Source organism: Poromitra crassiceps (assembly GCF_964638095.1).
Source record: "Poromitra crassiceps genome assembly, chromosome: 13".
Classification (NCBI taxonomy): Eukaryota; Metazoa; Chordata; class Actinopteri; order Beryciformes; family Melamphaidae; genus Poromitra; species Poromitra crassiceps.
Genome location: NC_139644.1, coordinates 40036357 through 40059414, shown reverse-complemented (window position 1 = coordinate 40059414; position 23058 = coordinate 40036357). Strand labels below are relative to the sequence as shown.

Sequence of the window (23058 nt, the reverse complement as noted above, 5' to 3'; positions counted from 1 at the left end):
TCTTCTTGGCTGCAGCGGCCGTGTCACAAGCTTGTCACCAGTCTCACTGCTTTGCTGCTGCTGCTGCCTGTCTGCGCGGCCGCTGTTTGAGGAAGTCTGGATGGACTCGCTCGCTTCTTGGAGTTTTGGTTGAGAGCTTTGATGAAGCTTTTGCGATTCTGGTCATATTTATGCTGCGTGTTTCAAAGTGTGTTCCACCTGTAATCTATTATGCAAATTTGCAATCCCGCATCGCCAGCAATCAGCGCGAAAACGAAAGCGTTTTCGCCAATCCATTTTCATGAGAATGGCTGCTTTTTGCTTGCCTTCCTCTAGTCAGGAGAGCACTGTCGCCACTTAGTGGGTCGGTGGAATGGGTTGTAAACGTTCGGTGGCTCCAATAATTATATAAGAGATGTAAAAGGGTTAGATGCACATCCCACGGTCAAAAAAAAAAAATTCATTTTTTTGACGGAGTAATACGTCAGTGGCAGTCAACCGTTGGATTTTTTTTGACGGAGTAATACGTCGTTGGCAGTGAACGTGTTAAAAGCCCCGTCACCGTAGTTCCAAGGGCAATTCTAGATTTTGCCCACTCTCTTGGGCACTCATGATGGTGACACAGTCTTTCACCTGCTTCTGGCGGGTGACAGTCTTTCACCTGCTTCTGGCGGGTGACAGTCTTTCACCTGCTTCTGGCGGGTGACAGTCTTTCACCTGCTTCTGGCGGGTGACAGTCTTTCACCTGCTTCTGGCGGGTGACAGTCTTTCACCTGCTTCTGGTGGGTGACAGTCTTTCACCTGCTTCTGGCGGGTGACAGTCTTTCACCTGCTTCTGGCGGGTGACAGTCTTTCAGCTTCAATCTCAGGCACTCACGCCGCCCAAACAACTGTCACGCCAATTAACACTGACTGCAGTCACCACATCCAGAGGAGCAGACTCTCTCCCTCTCTCTCTTCTGTCTCTTTCTATGTCTCTTTTTCTCTCTCTCCCTCCCTCCCTCCCTCTCACATGCATGCGTAATGACTCCAAAGCGAGCGCAGCGATAATCCCCGCATTTACATTTCTGATCGTAACCTTTGATTGAGAGGTAATAAATCTAATTGGCACAATGAACTAGCCATTGGGGTTACAGAGAAATGTGAATGGCAGAAATCTGTCCAGGATTACTCAGAGGAGATCCATGTTTAACATGCAGATGGCAGGAACAGCCACGGTGCCAGGATCTCAATTTTGGACGGGCCTTTTAAATACACAAGTTACCTTCTGTTTACCCTCCTTTGACGGTTCCAACTGTGACGGTTCCAACTGTTTTTGTTCATTATAAGCGACACACGCAGGTATATTAATGAAATTGTGAGAAAATAAAACCGTATCATCTATCATGTTTGTTCTGTCAATCTGAAATCCCATGATCTCTAGTGAGTAGAAAGCATGAGCTCGCAAAAGAAGCAAAATGTGTCTGCAATAATAATAAACACCACAAATCTTTACAGAATCACGAGAAAACCACCATAACATTACAATCGTCAATGTAAAAAATCTCTCTCTCTCTTTCTGTCTCTCTCTGTCTTTCAGGTGCACGGTAAGAAGGTTGAGAGGAGAGCAGATGCAGCTCTTGCCTACATCACGAAGATGGGGATCAACGGGACTAAAGACAACGCACAGAAAAAGGTTGGACACACATGCACAGACGTATGCACACATGTGAACAGTGTAGGGACTTGGGCATGCTCACAGTATCAAAGCCCTCATGCACGTGCACATCAGAGATGTGAACAGTCTTATAGGGACTCGAACATGCTCACAGTAATCAAAGTCACCGAATGCGAGCACACTCACAACACGAGTTCCATTAGCGTGCAGGGCCAACACAAGTCACAAGAGTAATAGAAGAAGCATGTCAGCACTTTAAAATGTCCTTTCAGAATTTTAATAAGTCACGTGGGACGACACACAACTAACGTTTCAGCGTCAAGCCTTCATCAGCTGATGAAGGCTTGACGCTGAAACGATCATTGTTATATATCGTTCGTTGTTATATATCCGCTGTCATTGCGGGATATATCCGCACATCTCTAGTGCACACACACAACACACACACACACACACACACCAGGGATTCCGCTAGGATCTTTTCTGGCCGGCCAATGGAGCCGGCAACATTCCAGAATTCCGGCCTTATAGAATATTTACCGGCCCAGTCAAAATGCAGCCTATTGAAAAAAGATAGATGTAGCCTGATCATTTCTTAAATACATAACATATTATTGTATAATTTTTAGCAAACGAAATCTTAAATTTAAATCATTTTTTGATTTCAAAATAATTATCTATTCACTGCGGTCTGCGCTTGCGAGTGCAAAGGGAGCGAGCTGCACACCGCTCCTTATTTAATTAATTAATTCGGTTCGGGTTTGCAGACCAATTAAGATTAAACAATAAAACACAAAAAACAAAAGCTATTATCCAATCGTCCAACAAATGTATTTTATTATAGTGAATGAACTCGTCACAAACTTTGTGAACTGATCGAGTTTGTCATACATTCCCGTTTAATTAAGTCTAAAGAAAGACTCTGGCGGGCCTACATTAAATGTCTCTTTGCATCCAAGAATGTGAAATTAAATAACTTGAAAGATAATCTAAATTAAGAAGTTGCCTACCTGCAACAAGCCAGAGATGAGACGTGCAGTCAGTCAAAACTTTATGGCCTATATTTTCTGAAGCGGGTCTATATTGACAACAATGACGAGGGACTGCAGCTGGTTGACACGCGGGCATCCAACTCTCTTTCAGAACGGACTTATAGCCTACTTCACAACATGAGAATATTTGCTTTACTTTAAACTGAAGGGCAAAAGGTAAGAATATTAGCCTTGTGTTACCATCCTCTGCTACCAATGGCATGAGGAGCAGGAAGAAAAGAAGAAGTTAGAGGTTATTGCATTATGATAGTATAATTCCGTAATGATAAGGTTTATAATCAGGTTTTGTTTATGTGTTTAATAGATTACAAGTGGTAATCAATGTGTTCTAAATGTGTCTGGTGGATACATATGAAACTACAGTTACAGTACAAGTACAGTATAGTTAAAACATGAGTTTCACACACACACACACACACACACACACACACACACACACACACACACACACAGGGCACATAGGGCCTGTGGGGTAACAATGATGTGTGTAGCAATGTGCACACATCCGGCACATGGGATGCAGCAGAACCAGAGAGTGAACGGAACACTCACGTGGAGGATGTAACATTCAGGTGCGTGTATCTGGAATCATAGATGGGCTTCTAACCGTGGGTAAGATGCTAGGCTATGTGAGGTGTATTGTATCTGTTGTGAGTTGTATTAGCATGAGTAAGGAGTGTGAGAGGGCACACTTATGTACAAGGTTTAATGTTGAGTTATTCACTTACACACACACACTCGGGTCTTGGAGAGATGTGTGTGTGTGTGTGTGTTTGTGTAAATGACGCACACACATTTGTTAGATGGCACATACACACACAGTTAAATACAGTGGACTATGGGCACGCACACACATTTATATTAAGGGTGTAGGGAGTTAAATTAAGTGTGTGTGTTAGAGGAAAAAGAGAGAAATGATTTGATGATATAAGAGGGGTAAAAGAGGAAGTAGAGCAGGTGCATGCTTGAGAAATATAGTGGTTAGCTGAAGATGTGAGGACATGTCAGAGGGAAACTCACGGGTGTTGTAAGGTATTTCGGCCCGGGAGGAGTAAGGTGAATCAGCGGAACGAATTCCCCTACCTCCTGGTTTATTAGTTAGACATTCTATACCGTAACGAGTGTCCACAAGGAAGTAACCGCGGATAGGGTAACTAAGATTCAAGATTCAAGATTTTTATTGTCACTCCATGGTACAAGTATCACGTGTGAAATTCTTGTGCTGTGGACTCCGTTTACAACATAGTACAAATATAACAGGGCATATGAGTGCAAAAACAACAAGTCAGAAACAGTGGCATATTCACTGCACATAGGTGCGCATGTCGTGTGCATACTTTAGACGTGATTCAACATTTTAAATTCGGCGTATTTGACATACAGGTGCAAATAGCATATTCCTTATTAAACATACAATTAAACTCGGCGTTTTAAATTCGGCGTATTTGACATACAGGTGCGAATAGCATATTCCTTATTAAACATACAATTAAACATTAGACATATGTAATGGTAGCAGCTACAGTACGGTACAGTACAGCTACTACACTATTTGTGTATGTTAAGGAGTCTCGTGGCCTGCGGGAAGAAACTGTTCCTCAAGCGATTTGTGCGTGCTTTCGGAACCCTGTATCTTCTCCCTGAGGGTAACAGGGAGAACAGGCTGTTGTGGGGATGGTTTGTGTCTTTGATGATCTTCAGGGACCTCCTGAGGCACCGCTGTTTATACAGTTCTTGCAGATCTGGCAACTCACATCCGTTACGTGCTGGGCCGCGCGTCTCACTCTCCGTAGCGCTTGATGGTGATTGGGGGGTGTGCGCCCCCCCCCCCCCCTCCTGTAGTCAACAATGATCTCCTTGGTCTTGGAGACGTTCAGAGAGAGGTGGTTGTCCTGGCACCATTGTTCCAGGGCCCCCACCTCCTCTCTGTAGGCCGTCTCGTCGCTCCCCGAGATCAGCCCCACGACTGCTGTGTCGTCTGCAAACTTCACGATGGTGTTAGAGGTTTGAGTCGCCACGCAGTCGTGGGTGTAGAGGTCGTACCAGAAGGGGCTGGAGACGCACCCCTGGGGCGCTCCTATGCTGATGGTCAGTGGGGAGGAGGTGAGGTTGCCTACCCTCACCACCTGGCGGCGGTCTGTCGCCTTAAATAGAAAAAGGCGTGGTGAGAGGAATGAACCAGGTTCGATACGCTGTACTGCGTAATCGAGCATTATTAACACCTGTAGCGTACATCTGAGAACCAAATCCCTTGTTGCGTGTTGTGAGCTTTGAGATGATGCTCCATAAAGTCGTTCAGACAAATAAATGAAAGCTGCCCATTAACTCATTGAGTGCCAATGACGACTATAGTCGTCAATTCAAATACTAACGTAGAGTGCCAATGACGACTAAAGTCGTCAATTGCGTTTTTTTGACGGTGGGACGTGGATCATGCGTGCACGCAGGGCAGCATACAACACCGACCCAGACAGCAGGACAGGATTGGCAAACACAAGCTAGAATATCTGATGCCCACCAGCAGTAAATCAAGACCAGCAAGAAGCTGCAACCAGCAGCGCACGCAGGGGCCAGCGCTGCTGGTTGTAGCTAAAAAATATTATTTTGCCAAACAAAATTCCTTTGTTTTCACTGTTTTATTGAAGGAAATTATTTTTGAGGTGTCACATCAGAAAATATTAGCTTCCGAGTCAGTCATGTGCTTGAAATGCTTCATTTCACAAAAGGCTAATTATCTCAGCTTCTAGTTTGAAACGTCTCTTTTTGGTGAAATCAACTTATCTTCTCTGGCTCATAACTAAAGAACAGAAAATGATATCAATAAACTTTTTTTGCTGATGATAGAAGAGAGTCTCATCGTTCTTTGGGCGTGTTCGGTGTTTACATAGTAATATCACACAATATTCTGTGGGCCTCGAGAAATCACTGAAAACGCTCTGAAACTGGGAGCATCTGTTTTCCAAAAGTGGCTGGCACTCAATGAGTTAAATACTCCTCCTTAAATGGCAAATCAACTGAGGTTCTAGTAGGTTATTCATGCTGAAATTATGTTGACATTAGTGGCTAAATTAACGGACATAATAATAAGCTTTACAACCTGCAGAGGACCTCTCTGTCGCTGTGAGAATTCTCGCAATACGCTTGCGGCAGTTTCTTCATGATCAGCGCTCCGCTACATGTGCAAAGCCAACTTGCGATTCTTATCAACCCAACTCTTCCTCGCTGTGGCCGCTTCTCATGGCTGGTTGGATCTTGTTCTGGACCATCGTTACATAAAAAGAACTGGCCGAGGGATGTCTGCGTTGACATTTCGGTCTCTTGTGTAAAGCCAAAGCGCTGTCGGCTGCGGCCTGCGGGATGCTGCACAGCTGCAGTGTGCGGCTTAATTGCATGGCAGTTAAAGAGCGTATTTTTCCTCTTTATCACCCAACACTCAACATAACAGCGGGGCAAAACTATATAATATTTAAGTCTATATTTAAGTTGTAGCTTATGGCAACATCACTGGTCACATAATATTGGGCTATTTTATATGATGAATGTATTTATTTGGCATTTCCAACCGGCTACTTGAGCCGGTGACCTTTTAATTTGCCGGCCCACGGCAACAAATACCGGCTAAAAGCCGGCAATTACCGGCTAACGGAATCCCTGACACACACACACACACACACAGACACACACACACACACACACACACACACACACACACACAGACACACACACACACACAGACACACACACACACACACACGTCCAGCTGTAGCTGCAGTTGAAAAACGTAATGATGGATACTTGATGGGCTGCATTGACTTAAATGTGATCATAAATGTTTCTTTCAGAGTCTGGTGCTGTCTCTTTTAGCTCCTGAGGATGAAGTCATGGACACCGTGTCACACGGTAAGGACACCGTGTCACACAGTAAGGACACAGTGTCACACAGTAAGGACAGCGTGTCACACAGTAAGGACAGTGTCACACAGTAAGGACAGCGTGTCCCACAGTAAGGACAGTGTCACACAGTAAGGACACAGTGTCACACAGTAAAGACACCGTGTCACACAGTAAGGACAGCGTGTCACACAGTAAAGACAGCGTGTCACACAGTAAGGACAGTGTCACACAGTAAAGACAGCGTGTCACACAGTAAGGACAGTGTCACACAGTAAAGACAGTGTCACACAGTAAGGACAACGTGTCACACAGTAAGGACACAGTGTCACACAGTAAAGACACCGTGTCACACAGTAAGGACAGCGTGTCACACAGTAAAGACAGCGTGTCACACAGTAAGGACAGTGTGTCACACAGTAAGGACAGTGTGTCACACAGTAAGGACAGTGTCACACAGTAAGGACAGTGTCACACAGTAAGGACACCGTGTCACACAGTAAGGACAGTGTGTCCCCAGCTATAATGCCGATGCCGCTGTGTAGTAAGAATATCAGACACTAGCGCTGTGGCCAGGTAAACAAACATGTTACATGTCAGGTTACATGATGTAAGGCAATCGGCGTCTTCCAGCTTAGCTGACAGCACAAGAGTCAAATCAACAGGCCTGAGCCTCACTGAGGTCCGCAGACCGCTGGGTGCGTTTGTTTGTGTCCCCGGCGCATGCCGGTGTGAATTCCCCATGTTTAAAACAGTTTTGTTGGCACAAAGGCCCGTGCCCAGCCAGAAAACTAGAGCCTATATGAAGCTCCACCTCACGTTAGTCGGCTGTGCAATGGAGTGGGGCGAGGAGGAACGAATTCCACCCAAACCTAGTCCGCAAAAAAAATAATAATAATAATAATAATCGATCAAAATTCCACATGATCGAATCAATTCCTTAACGATCAATTATCGATTTTTGATAATTGATGAACATCCATAGTAAGGACCCTGCCTGTAAGGAGGTGTGCACTAATGAGTGTTGGAATTAATTGTGTTCATCACATGATGTATTATTAATGCAATGTGATGTTTTTTCAGTGGGCAAGAATACTATGGAAGTCAATGCAGAGCTGGTTGGAACAATGGTAAATGTATACTGCCATACTTCATTATCACAGCAGCTCTAGAGGGCAGTGTAATATAACAAATACTAAAAGGTTCAACATTCCTCCTTGTTTACACTTATTGAGATTGGTGCTTTCCCTTTCCAGAAAACCACGAAAAAGGCACTGAAGAAGATGCGAGCAGATAATGAAGGTAAGATTTCATTTACACCACAGAATGTTTGGAACTTGGATAGCTAAAGCTTCAGGTATGTTTAATATCCACTGGTGACATTTTTGCCCATTCTTATGGAAAATTGACATGGCGAGCTGTTATAATTCAGTTCAATTTGATTTCAACTATTTATTTAGCACTTGTCCATCTTGGAAGCTTAAGAAGGATTCTAAATGCATCATTATATGCCAGCTGGAGCTTTTTCATTTTTGTTTTACTATAACTGCACCACAAGTGGGCAGTATAGAGAGGAGTACAGTAAGCTTTAAAGTCGAGCTGAACCCAAAAATGACTTTTCTTTTCTTTTACCGGTAGTTCAAATACCTGGGTATGCAGTGCCCCTATTTAATAATGTATGCCAAAAAAAAATCACAAAAATCAAATCTCTTTAGTTTTTCACACTTTTTCACATCAAAAGTTCATTTTTCAAGATTTCATTCATAACAGTAATCTACAGTTTGCTGACGTCACCTAGTACTATCAAATTTCTACCCCATTTCAACCAGTCATATCACGACATGGCAGCTGTCAATCAAATCTTCATTTCAGGATAATTTTCTCTTCCAAATGAAGGAGAAAATGGCGAATGGCGACTAGTGCCTGTAATCTGGCAGAATTTCTAGCCCATAAACTAACTACCGGTACTAACTTGGCCAATTGTAGGTAACATACGAAAAAGAAGCAAACGGTAATGTCTAAGAATGCAAAGAAATGTAACTGGCTCTTAAACTCGCATTCAAGGATAACGTGAGTTAACGTTGTTAAGGCCGAATTCAGACCCCGGCCCCTCGGAGATTCCAGGCCGACGGGCTGCACTCTTCGCTCCGCACCACACAAAAGGCAGCTGGCTGCCTGCTGCGGCTCTACTCGCGTAGCTCGCGTCACCAGGCTCTTCCCGAGGAGAGCAGCACATGGCCACAACACGCTGAATCCCACTCGATTTGGGGGCGGAACACGCCAGGATTGGCCAAAGCCCAATCCAGTCCCCAGAATTGTCAAATAAAATCATCGACATGCTACTATGACCCGCCTCTCAACCTGTCATCTCAGTCAAGTTATGTTCTCAGTCTGAAACGGACTCCGACCCACGCGCCACTTGGGCTCCGAACGGGTTCAGTTCGACTTTAAAAAGAGACGTTTTAACACCATCTGTACACAAAGCATTTGCGTGCCAGCATATTGGCTTGTGCATAGAGTTTGCAACACTGGCGCTTCACATCATCATCACATAAATCATGCCTGATGATATGACCCAGATATCTTACTTTGTCCACTACATTTAGCACTTGGTCTTTCAAAAAGGAATCTATGGAAATGCAGCTTCTGATCCTCCTTGGTTTTCACAATCATGACTACACTCTTTTTAAGAGTGAAACTTGATGTCATATTGCATCTTTTTAGAGTGAAACTTGATGTCATATTGCATCTTTTTAGAGTGAAACTTGATGTCATATTGCACACCATATTTTGAGCATACTCTGAGAAGTTCCTGTAATCCAGCACTGTACAGAGACAAGACAACTAAATAATCAGCATAGTACACCAGATGGTTAATAAGACTATTCCCCACTATGCATCCAGTCTTACACTCTTTTAGCTTCTTAGAAAGGTCGTCCATGTATACATTGATGAATTGATAATGCCATTAATGGAATACCATGGAAGAATGTTGAAGTTGTTCTCTTCTTCTCCTGTTTCCTCTCCTTTCTTCTGTTGCTTGTTAAACTGCCTAATCCCTGTTCAGCTTTGAAGGCTGCCATAGCTCATTTAACCAAGGAGCCGCCACCTCCACGTCTTAGACACTGTGATTCTCCCGTCTCTCCTCAACGTAAGGTAGGTAGCTGCTTCTGCAGGTATTCTGTGTTTATTGAGTTTAAACACACCTTAAAGCCCTTTCCAGTCAGTTTTACACCTGTGTACAGTCCTGCTCTACACTGGAAATGAAAAACTGCACGCGCCGCCGTCAACTACGTCACCAGTCTAATATTTTGCACTAAAGTTTGTCTATTATTATTGGTAAGATGTTCCACTGCAACGTCATGGCTGGAGCACTGTTGTCCAAAAAGGATAACACTCTCAGCGCGCTCTGCTGCTTCTGTGCTGCGCTTCCGCGTCCTGTGTGTTTTGGCCGAGCCTCGCTCCTACCGTCAATACGATCTTCGTCTCCCTTCAGCCGGTCAGACCGGAAACAGTATGGCTGCCTCCACTCCGCTAAATGTTCACCCAGAAGCCACATATTGTTAATAAATATCAGCATAACCAGCCAACAGAAATCAAAGCTTCTTTACATTGTGCACCTCATTGTGTGAACATTAAAAGGCAGGTCCCAGGGTCCCAGACTAACTTCCACTGGTAACACTGGCGCGACCTGCACCAGCACATGATTTGGTTGCACTGGTTTTTGTTTTTGTTTTGTTGCCGTTTATGTGTGTGTGGGTGTGTGTGTGGCGGGGTCTTGTATTGTCTTATATTGTCAATATAGAGGCTAATATTCTTATTTTATCGTTTAAGCATTTTTACACACACACACCTCATGTGTGCTTCTGCGCTGCGCTTCCACGTCCTGTGTGTTTTGGCCGAGCCTCGCTCCTACCGTCAATACGATCTTCGTCTCCCTTCAGCATGTGTGTGTATTTTTATAAGCTACCGGTGTCTTGTCATTTATGTGATTGCATTAAATTAACATTAAATTCTATAGGCAATTATAATTAAGTTATAGAGGATTTTTCCATGATCATTATTATTTATCATTTGGCTATAAACTGAAATGAGACACATGCCTTATGTGCTGGACCCAGATCTGTTTTGCATGCCTTTTGTCACCCTCTGCTGGTTGTTTTGGGTAGTTTCTCTTAACTTCTTAAGCCCGCCTCTAAGTGTTTCTCCGGAAACAGAAACTTAACTCATTGAGTGCCAGCCACTTTTGGAGAACGGACGCTCCCAGTGCCAGAGTTTCAGAGCTTTTTTCAGTGATTTCTCGAGGCCCACAGAATATTGTGTGATATTACTATGTAAACAATGAACACGCAAAAAGAACGATGAGACTCTTTTCTATCATCAGCAAAAACAGGTTTATTGATATCATTTTCCGTTCTTTAGTTATCAGCCGGAGAAGATAGCTTGATTTAACAAAAAAGAGCAGTTTTTTTCTAGAAGCTGAGATAATGGCCCTTTTGTGAAATTAAACATTTCAAACACATCACTGACTCTGAAGCTAATTTTCTGATGTAGTCACACCTCAAAAATAATTTCCTTCAATAAAACAGTGAAGGCCAGGGAATTTTGTTTGGCAGAATAATATTTTTAGCTGCAACCAGCAGCGCTGGCCCCTGCGTGCGCTGCTGGTTGCAGCTTCTTGCTGATCTTGATTTGCTGCTGGTGGGCATCGGATATTCTGGCTTGCGTTTGCCAACCCTGTCCTGCTGCCTGGGTCTGTCTGGGTCAGTGTTGTGTGCTGCTCTGCGTGCCCCCCCCCCGCCCCGCCCCGCCCCGCCTCAACTGCACACTCCTCCTTATGGGAGGTGGCTCTCTGCTGAGTTTGCTCTGCACTGTGAAGGGTGCGCCTCGGCGACATCCAGCTTTTTCCGCGTGTGTTTGTCACCGGCTACTACTGTATGCTTCCAGTTGAGAATAATAACGGCTGATCATGCGAATGGGCTGTCGGCGACAGCCTGTCGCAGCGGACATGGAGGAGCTCAATTGTGGGAGCAGATTGGCTGCTGCCTGCTGCAGGCACATCTAACGTTAAAACGCTTCATGCATATCGATGCATACGGATGCGATGCGATTTCCGTTTCCCCAACGACTTATTCTCTGTTTTTCTCTGCCTTTCTGTTAACCTGGAGAGCACTGTCGCCACCTAAGGGTTCTGTAAAATAGGTTATAGACCTCCAATAGCTATAATATTTGTACAGGAGAGGCAGAAGGCTTTGATCGACGCCCCACCGTCAAAAAACGCAATTGACGAACATGTCCGTCCTTGGCACTCTACGTTACTATTTGAAATGACGAACATGTCCGTCCATGGCACTCAATGAGTTAACTTCTTAAGCCTGCCTCCAAGTGTTTCTCCGGAAACAGAAACTGATCCTTTTCTCTCAAAATCTTGCCTGAGGGAGCCACACTTCACTGCTGGCTACAACACTAATGCCATCCTCTTCTTTGTAGCTTATACATGGCATCATCTGTAAGTAGCATTGCTTATTAACATAAAAGTGACATAGATGCATGATTATTTGTTTGAGAATATATGGTATTTTGCATGTTTAGTTAATAATGCCTTGTCTAAGTTAGCAATGGTTGTGAATGGGGTTTTAGCTAACCGTGCTTTGTCTACATCAGCAATTGTGGAGTTTATTGTTTGTTTTACAGTCAAATTAGATGGTTTGATAAGTGACATTTAAAGAAATGGTCATAGATTTACAGACTTACACTGTATTTACCATATGCTGTAACAAAACTTATGTTTTTTGTAATGTGGTGTTGCAAAATGTCATCTAGCACTGAAGCCAAGCTTTGTGTGATATTGCATACTGATGCAATATTTTCATTTGTATTCCCCTGTTCTTTTATTCACAGTTTTACACTTACTTCTGATTAAACTGCCAAATTCAACACATCGGTCTGTTCCTTGGAGCTTGATTGGGAGAGTGTTTAGCTGTCTGTATAGCCGAGTATACGTTCATGGGGACAACACTTAGCGAGGACAGAACACCTTACCTTCTGCATGGGGGTGTTCAACCTCAATATGGCCCAATTAGGATATTCTAATCTGTCTGCTCTGCCTCATTTTGTTTTGTAAAATTATCAGCTCTAGACCACTTCATGGTTGTATCTTTGGAACACCGTAAAAACTAACTAAATTGTTTAGCACGTTTCGTCATTAAGTGCCCGCGTATCATGCGTGCGCGTGCAAGGTGAACGTGCAGGGAGGAAGAGCGAGAGTGGATTGCGCGCGGCTCGGCTGCTGCATAGCCTCGCCTGCCGTATTGGCATGCGCAGCATCACTGATGACATCACTCAGTGACACCCATCCTCTACCCAGGCCTGGAGCCCCCCTGTCGGGCACCAGAGACCCAGGCAAGTCCCCCTACCTCCACACTGCCTCTGCCCAGGCCAAGAGCCCCCCTGTCGGGCACCAGAGACCCAGGCAGCTCCATAGAGCCACTCAAGCACTCCGATGATGAGCACTCGATAAAGTGACGTCACTCGAGCGCCCGATGATGATATCAGTGACATAGAGACACTATGACAACACTGATGACATTGTGACATCACAATTGCTCCAGTGACATCACTGATGACATCACTGATGATGTCATAAACATTGTGACATCACTGATGATGTCACATCACTGTCAGCATCAGACCGGCGAGAGTGGCCAAGAACTCTGTTATCCAGAGCTTGGACCCTCTACATCCTCCCTGCTTCATCTCGCGCCTGCTAACCTGGCTGGGTCTGTCTGGGCCCGGTTAGCCCGGTGACAGTCTGCCTCCCCTCAGCTAGCTGGATAGCTTGCTAGCTAGCCACCAGCTAGCTGCCCGGTCGGATGGCTCCCCGGGCTCGAGTGAAGCCGGAGATATACACCACCGTCGATGGCAAGGTTATTGTGGAGGATGAACTACTTAATTTCCTTGCTGTTAAAATCAAGACGCTAAGTCAGGATGAAATTGTTCTCCTGACTACTAAAACCTTTGGCTCTGAAGAGATAGAGGCATCTAAGAAAGTGCTGTTTGAGCTGTGCCCTAACTCTCAGGTTCCTTATGTTGCTCATAAAGGAGCTCAGAGGGACGCAAACAACATAAAAAGTTGCCTCAAACTATTGAACGAGTTTGGGGAGAAAATACCCAGATTTGTTTCCCACTACTTGGATGAGTTGCCTCCGGTAACTTTTTCGAACATGGATGTCTCGAGCCTACTCGGGAAAATGGAGCAGATGTATACTGAGGTGTGCGCTCTGAAACGGGTGGTGCAGCTTCAGGCGGACGTCAGTGAAGAGTTTCCAGCCATCACCGTGGAGCTCAATCACCGAGTGGGTGCACTGGAGTGCCCCACTGACCGGCCGGCTGACCCGGGGCGGGTTGGAGGTCCAGCTGAGATCACGGAGCTGGTACCTGGAGCTAGCGTGATCCTTGAGGCGGCGGGCTTGAACGGCGTTGCTACGGAGAGGAGTGCTGCTACGGCGGGGGGCCCGGGCCTGGATGCAGGTGTAAGAGCTGTGCCTGTCTGTGCTCGGGATCGGCGAGGATCGGAGAGGAATGGTCCTGGTGGGCTGGCGCCACTGCCTGTTTCACCGAAACGGGCCAGTGTTGTGAGGAACGGCCGACGCCAGCTGGGCTCGGAGAAGGCTGCTGTTCGGGGTAGGCTGAGCACCGCCCCCCCCGGTCGGAGAAAGAGGCCCAATGCGGTTCCAATCGTAGGCACTGGTTCCGTGAGTAACATTAAAACGGTTAAAACTAGACTGGTGAGTGTCTTTGCCAGCAGGTTCTCGCCTGACCTAGACGCAAACGTCCTATCTGCACATCTTAAAGACATACTGGGCCGTGAGGTCACTTGCTGTAAGATCGACACTTTTCACAGTAGATTCAGCTCTCATTCCTCCGCTTTAGTTGGTTTTATAGATGCATCGAATGCTTTTGATCGAGTCAATCATCATAAGCTGTTTCTAAAATTAAGTCAATGAGGTGTGCCTGGCAGCATAATACGCATACTGGCATACTGGTATGCCAACCAGAGTATGCTGGTAAAATGGGGCAATAGTGTCTCTACCCCTTTTGGTGTTGGTAATGGGGTACGGCAGGGGGGGGGCTACTCTCCCCTGCTCTCTTTAATTTATACATGGATGATCTCTCTGTTCAGCTAAGAGGCTGCAGAACAGGATGTATGATTGGTAACGCCTTGATTAACCACCTTATGTATGCGGATGACCTGGCGATCTTCTCCCCCAGCAGCGCTGGGTTTCAACATCTGCTGAATATCTGTTCTGATTACGGGGTCCAATTTGATGTGAAATACAATGCTAAGAAGAGTGTTGTTATGATCTGTAGAACGAAAGAGGACCGGGATCGTGCTTTTCCTGTCTTTCTTTTGTCTGAGCATGCTCTATGTGTCTGTGACAAAACCAAATATCTGGGCCACTTCATCACTGACCATATGGGTGATGATGATGATATGTATAGACAGCGGCGTGTGTTATACATTCAGGCTAACATGTTGGTCAGGAAATTCCACTCCTGTTCTGATGATGTGAAGATCACACTCTTTAGGGCTTACTGTACCCCTATCTATACTGCCCCCTTGTGGGCAAAGTTTAAGAAGGCAAGCATGCATAAACTTCAGGTTGCCTATAATGACTGCATGCGCATCTTGCTGAAAAAGCCCAGGTGGAGCAGTGCTAGTGACCTGTTCTGCAAGGCGGGGGTGGCCACTTTCCAGGCGCTCCTGGGAAATCTGAGGTACAGGTTCATCTGTAGATTGAACGTGTCTCAGAATGTTATTATTAAGTTGCTCACTGATCCTGGGCTAAGCACTGTGAGATACCAGTCACATATGTGGAAACTCTGGTATGACTCTTTTATAATGTACTTTTGTTCTTTTATTGTGCTATTATGTGCTTTTTGTAATTGTGTATGTGACATCTATGGACCAAGTGTCTGTCAATAAAGGTTTGATTGATTGATTGATTGATCACAAATCTCTCAATGGGGGACCAAAAACGTGACCAAAATCGCATACCGATTAACACATTCACTGCCAGACGTTTTTTTTTTACTGTAGTTAGCTTCTGCCAGAGGGGTTTTTTGAGGATTCTGGCTCATCTTTCAAGACCCGAGGATTCTTTTCTGCTAAGATTTTGTGAACACACAATATCTCAAAAGAACTAATAGAATGTGTGCTTTCTCTGTCTAAAAGAGTTAGTTTGTAGAGTTAGTAGTTATGTAAGCATTAGCAGTTGAATACAGCATGGTTTCAGCGTCAGAAAAATAATTCAGAGATAAACGGCTTTTGTGAAATTCGATAGAACAGTCACTTTAACCATTCATTTTTGGCTCTCTCTCTCTCTCTCTCCCTCCCCCTCTCGCTCTCTCTCTCTCTCTCTCTCCCTCCCTCTCGCTCTCCCTCCCTCTCTCTCTCTCCCTCCCTCTCGCTCTCCCTCCCTCTCTCTCTCTCTCCCGGAGACGCACTAGGTTTAATCCTAGTGAGAGGGGGAGAGGGAGAGAGAGAGAGAGAGAGGGAGAGGGAGAGAGCGAGAGGGAGAGTTGCTTTCAACTCCTCCCTCCGTGGGCGTTCTTCTTGGCTGCAGCGGCCGTCACAAGCTTGTCACCAGTCTCACTGCTTTGCTGCTGTCCTGTGCCTGTCTGCGCGGCCGCTGTTTGAGGAAGTCTGGATGGACTCGCTCGCTTCTTGGAGTTTTGGTTGAGAGAAGCTTTTGCGATTCTGGTCATATTTATGCTGCGTGTTTCAAAGTGTGTTCCATCCGTGATCTATTATGCAAATTTGCAATCCCGCACTGCCAGCAATCAGCGCGAAAACTAAAGCGTTTTCGCCAATCCATTTTCATGAGAATGGCTTCGTCACACTGCTTTTTGCTTGCCTTCCTCCTTCCTTGTCGCCACTTAGTGGGTCGGTGGAATGGGTTGTACACGTTGTACACGTCCAATACTTATATAAGAGAGGTAAAAGGGTTAGATGCACATCCCACCGTCAAAAAAAAAAAATCGATTTTTTTTTGACGTATTAATACGTCAATGGCAGTGAACCGCTGGATTTTTTTTGACGTATTAATACGTCAGTGGCAGTGAACGTGTTAATATAACACATTCTCCCCGCTTAAATAATTTATTTGCAAAGAATCCTACACGGCTTACCTTTTCACCCATTACTCATAACATCCCCCTTCCTGTCTTGTCTTTCTCTCCTGACTTTTCCTCTCCACCTCTGGATTTGTCGTTTCATTCAGAGGCCATTCATGGTGATCCAAGTGGAGGCAGCTGACCGCCAGGAGGAGAAGATGGAGGAGCAGAATGCTGCCAGGGATCCCCTCGCCAGTGACCGAAGCCCCGAACAGATAGATTCACACAAGGTAACACACACATGAACAGACAGATTCACACAAGGTAACACACACATGAACAGATAGATTCACACAAGGTAACACACACATGAACAGATAGATTCACACAAGGTAACACACACATGAACAGACAGATTCACACAAGGTAACACACACATGAACAGACAGATTCACACAAGGTAACACACACATGAACAGACAGATTCACACAAGGTAACACACACATGAACAGACAGATTCACACAAGGTAACACACACATGAACAGACAGATTCACACAAGGTAACACACACATGAACAGACAGATTCACACAAGGTAACACACACATGAACAGACAGATTCACACAAGGTAACACACACATGAACAGATAGATTCACACAAGGTAACACACACATGAACAGACAGATTCACACAAGGTAACACACACATGAACAGACAGATTCACACAAGGTAACACACACATGAACAGACAGATTCACACAAGGTAACACACACATGAACAGACAGATTCACACAAGGTAACACACACATGAACAGACAGATTCACACAAGGTAACACACACATGAACAGACAGATTCACACAAGGTAACACACACATGAACAGACAGATTCACACAAGGTAACACACACATGAACAGACAGATTCACACAAGGTAACACACACATGAACAGACAGATTCACACAAGGTAACACACACATGAACAGACAGATTCACACAAGGTAACACACACATGAACAGACAGATTCACACAAGGTAACACACACATGAACAGACAGATTCACACAAGGTAACACACACATGAACAGACAGATTCACACAAGGTAACACACACATGAACAGACAGATTCACACAAGGTAACACACACATGAACAGATAGATTCACACAAGGTAACACACACATGAACAGACAGATTCACACAAGGTAACACACACATGAACAGACAGATTCACACAAGGTAACACACACATGAACAGATAGATTCACACAAGGTAACACACACATGAACAGATAGATTCACACAAGGTAACACACACATGAACAGACAGATTCACACGAGGTAACACACACATGAACAGACAGATTCACACAAGGTAACACACACATGAACAGACAGATTCACACGAGGTAACACACAGATAGATTCACACAAGGTAACACACACACAAACTGATAGATTCACACAAGGTAACACACACACGAACAGATAGATTCACACAAGGTAACACACACACGAACAGATAGATTCACACAAGGTAACACACAGATAGATTCACACAAGGTAACACACAGATAGATTCACACAAGGTAACACACACACGAACAGATAGATTCACACAAGGTAACACACACACGAACAGATAGATTCACACAAGGTAACACACACGCCGGAAAAAGTGGCATGTAGCGTAGAGTAACAAACCAGTTGATTGGCATTTGACTGATCAATTTATAACCCCCCCCCCCTCTCCTACTTTCTTTACCCTTAAGGACTACCCCTCGTACCCTCCTCTCCGTACTCACCACTTCCCCTCCAGCCTGAGCCTTGAGGCTGCTGACTACAACATCCCCCAGAAACTGACTGTGCAGCTGGCCCTCATCAGGAACCCTCCCGGCCTCACCGTGTTCTGGAATGTGGATGAGGTAGACCCTTCAGCGCCCCCTATGGACAGTTACAGGTGAGACGCCGGGCAAGAGGGTCGATGCGAGTTGAAGCTCCGCAGAAAGAAATTTTAAAAGCTCCGAACGAAAATGTGTTTTCTGGTGAACGAATCTTCCACTTTGCAGAGCGTTGTGTTCTCTGCGTTCAGTCGCCCCCGTCCGTGGACAGGATGTGTTGCTTCTCTCATCTCTCCCACCTGGCTGTGGCTGCTGTGTGATCATACGTTTGCTGTTTAATTCATTGATATTATGCTGACTGATGAATTAATATACGTGAACGTTAAGACCGGGCACTTGTTGTTGTCACCCAACAGCCTAATGTGCAGTACCTATCATCTCCTTGTTACATTTTCAAACTAGCAGATGGAAGAAAAGAAACGATTGAACTCTTAGGCTACTTGTTTACTCACCAATTTGGCTCTCTTCCAAATAATCCGGCCACGTAACTACTGTGAAATGATGAAACAGCACGGGGACATTGAATGGTTTGCATGTACTCGCTTAGCACGTCATCCACCTGCCCCCCCCCTCATGGTGCCGGAGCACAAGCTGTGACCTGCTAAACTAGAGCTGGCTGTGCCAGCGGTGCGGAGGTTGGACTAGGGCCTGGGGTGGTATATGCTCCGCAGTCACGGGAGTGCGCTCAAAACAGAGAATTGGTTCTAAACGTGCAGCCCATTTGACTAAGGTGTGGTTAAAGGATGGCTTTACCGGGTAATTAACCCACTTTGTATCATATATAATCTCGGTAATATAATTACATGTTTTGCTTTCTCTCTCGGTTTACCTCACGGAGAAAATGCTCCTGCTCCTGTCTGCAGAAACTCCGCTGGCACCAGCTGCAAGTCATTAAGGCTGTTAAGGCTCTCAATGTGGCATACTTGGGGTACGGTGGCGCAGTCGGTAGCGCTGTCGCCTCACAGTTGGAAGGTCCTGGGTTCGATTCTCGCCTGGGACGCTGTGGGCGCTGTGGTTGTGTTCCCCCCCATATCTTCAGTGCCTACTGCCCAGGTGGGTTATCTCGTCGTAAGGGCCTTTCTCTCTGTGTGGAGTTTGCATGTTCTCCCCGTACCCCCCAGGGGGTTCCTCCGTATATAACCCCCCCACTAAAAACATGCAGAAGATCAGATCGTCATCGTCATCCGACCAGTGACGACAACATCCGAAGTTGGTCCCCGGGCGCTGTACGAGAAAGCGACCACTGCTCCTGGCCTGCCCCTCGGAGGAAAGGACATGCCTGGATGGGTTAAATGCAGAGGACACTTTTCACCGGCCACCGTCAGCATGAGTGTGTTGTGGCCGCATGCATGTGTTGTGGTGTTCGTGTGACAATAAAAGACGGGCTTGTCCGTTACGAGACGGGGACGGGGGACGGGCTTGTCCGTTACGAGACTTGAAAAATAAAAATAAACGATAACAGCCGCCCTTGGAGCAGGTTCTGCCTCTCCAGCAGAACTTCCGCAGCTCCGTTCTGATGCGTTGTGACGTAAAACGCGTCAGAACAGAGCGCTTTGGCAGAGGAGGAAATGGGAGATCTCCGTGAGGAAAACGGAAAGAGAAGGGAAATGCGCATATATATATATATATATATATATATATATATATATATATATATATATATATATATATATATATATATATGTGTGTATATATATATATATATATATATATACCATACATACATACATACTACACACACAGGCACGCGCGCAAGCACACACACACACACACACACACACACACACACACACACACAAACAAACAATATGTTTGTCCTGCACTTGAATTGTCAAGACGTGGAGTACGTGAGTGACACTTGCATTTGGACCAGTGAAGCTCACTGGTCAAATAATGTATCTCTTTTAATCATACAGTAGATCTTTTCTAGTCCTTTCTGTCTACGGTACTTGTCTCTGACATTCCAGATATTAGTGTTAGACTCTCTCTCTCTCCCCCCTGCAGTATCTACATAACGGTGGAGAAGGTGAAAGGTAGCGGCGTCTACCCGGACTGGAAAAGCCTGGGAGATGTGAGGCCCATCCCTCTGCCCATGTGTGTGATCATCACCAAGTACAAGCCCGGGTACATGGCCTGTTTCACCGTGGTGGGTAAAGACAAATTTGGCCGGTACGGACCCTACAGCGAAGTTGCCTCGGCCGTCATACCCGACTAGTCGGATTCGGGAGGACTTGGGAGTAGGATTTGATGGGGATCCCCCCCCCCCTTTTTTTTTCCCCCTGCTTTTCTTGTGTTCTTGTATTTGTACTGTTACCAGAGTTTGATACCTTTTTCAACCTTTACAGTGGGACCCTATGGACCCAGCTTGAGTGTTTTTGTTTTAACTGAATTCACACATTTTAAAATTCTTCCTATATTTTACATTTGCCAATGGAGTGTGAGCAAGTTTCTTTTTTATCCAATGAAATATGGAAATATGGAAGCAGAGTTTATGAAAGCTGATGAAGATACTGTTGACATAACTGGATGCCCCCGCACACCTGTTGTTAATCTCAATATGAGCTAAATATGAATATGGCTCCTTGTTTTACATTGATTAACACTGTTAATGATGTACACTTGAATGAATAAACAAATAAATGCATTATATATATATATGAAACGGCGAAATTTGTGTTTAGCAAGATGAGGACCCCTTTTAATTGCTCCTTAAATGTGATTATAAAATGTACCTGTAAAGCTGGCAAATTTTCATAAACAATTTCTGCTGGCCTGGAAACTCATTTACAAACCATTTCTCACCAACTAATTACTACATTTGGAATAACCAGAGTATTGAATATAAACATAAAACACTTATAAAAGATGGGTTGACAATTGTATTGTATCACAACTTATTATTGCTGAGGCAGTTACTAACGCATAATGAATTCCTCTCTGAATTCAGATGACTAGTCACGCCAAAAGATTGCAGTGGTTTTTGATGCTTTGGCACGAGGTGTGCTGCAGCTTCTTAGACGTTCATTAATCAAAGTTTCACTGAGTGATCCTTTCAGTAGTAGCATATGCCTTGGAGAAGCTAACACCCAAAACAAATGCTCAAATAAATGCTTCAGGAACTCCATACATCTGTAACTCTGCCCCCAGGGAGATTATTTTGTCCTTGGATTTGTGGAGAAATGAATGGCAGAAAATTAGGTTAGTTGGGGACAAAGCTTGCATTAATAATTCCCTTATAGAGGTTTCTTGTAGAATTGTGCATAGAAAATATCCAGCAAAAAGACATCAAAAGAAGTCATAGAATAAACAATTGCTGCAAAAATCGACAAAAAAATAAACAAAATAATAGCCAGTCAGTGCCAGGTTCATTAAATTAAAGAAATAAAGTGATCAGCTGCGTTGTCTCCATCTTTCTGCTCATGGCATGCTGTGTGCTTGGGTGCAGCTGATTTGTCTCTCTCTGTCTCTGTGTGTGTGTGTGTGTGTGTGTGTGTGTGTGTGTCTGTTTTAATCACGTCATGATCACTACAACATGCAGTGAGGTCCAAATTTAATAAATAGCTACATCTCTGACACCTTGTGACAACCAAAGCACAGCAAATAGCGCTTCCCTGCCAATTCTGAAACAACAGCTATGTTTACAGGGGGTAGCCTACATCAACTTAAACTGATCAAATTTGATGAAGACTGCAGAAACAGCAGCCGAAACATGTCAGGTACAAACATTGCCTAACTGGCCTTTATAGAGAACTATTATTTTATTTTTTATTTTTTTTAAGTGAGGGAGCAGAAAATTGAACTGAGGGTGCAAAGCCCCCTTAGGCCCCCTCGTGGCGCCGGGCCCGCTTGCTAGCCTGGCCACCACGCGGCCTCGCCCGCCCTGCAGTGTGCCAAGCTGGCCCTGCAGCTCAGCTGCTGCATGGCCTCGCCTGCCTTATTGTCGCATGCACAATGTCTCCTCAGTCTCTCTCCCTCTAGGTATACATGACAATAACAAAAGGAAAAGGATAACTTTTAGAATTTTCGACGGTTTACACTGACTTAAAGACGGTTAAAATTCTTTTCCGGGATGGTTCCGGGGCGGCGATGCCATTCTGTTACTTATTTTGGTGAAAGTAATGCAAAGGTAGTGTAATAATAATTAGTCATGAATTACTCTACAGTCTACACAGACAGTAATATTGTAAAGTAACATTACTTTCAAATGAAAGTAACTAGTAATATGTACTATATTACATTTTGAAAGTAACTTGCAACACTGGCGGAACATACTGTTGGTAACTTTTACAAAACTAGGCATCTCGCGCGCTCAATTCCTAGGCTCGCAGGCAAGCCAGCTCGGCCGCTGCGTGGCCTCACCCGTCCTGCAGCTTGCCACCTGGTACGGGAACTGCACCACCATGGACCGCAGGGCGCTAAGAAGGGTGAGGCGCGCGGCCCAGCATGTAACAGGATGTGA

The 23058-nt window shown here is 44.9% G+C and overlaps 1 protein-coding gene across 7 annotated transcripts in view; it reads left to right on the top strand.

Moving 5' to 3' along the window:
- The window catches only part of LOC310787425 (uncharacterized protein), a 54011-nt gene extending 32667 nt beyond the window's left edge, over positions 1-21344 (top strand). For all 7 annotated transcript variants that reach the window (XM_083648844.1, XM_083648840.1, XM_083648845.1 and 4 more), the window contains 8 exons: positions 1559-1654; positions 6531-6588; positions 7663-7709; positions 7836-7881; positions 9647-9735; positions 16863-16985; positions 18471-18658; positions 20604-21344. In XM_083648844.1, the coding sequence (XP_083504970.1) occupies positions 1559-1654; positions 6531-6588; positions 7663-7709; positions 7836-7881; positions 9647-9735; positions 16863-16985; positions 18471-18658; positions 20604-20814 (858 nt within the window). In that variant the 3' untranslated portion in view covers positions 20815-21344. The remainder of the gene's footprint in view (positions 1-1558; positions 1655-6530; positions 6589-7662; positions 7710-7835; positions 7882-9646; positions 9736-16862; positions 16986-18470; positions 18659-20603) is intronic.
- The last annotated feature ends 1714 nt before the right edge of the window (positions 21345-23058 follow it).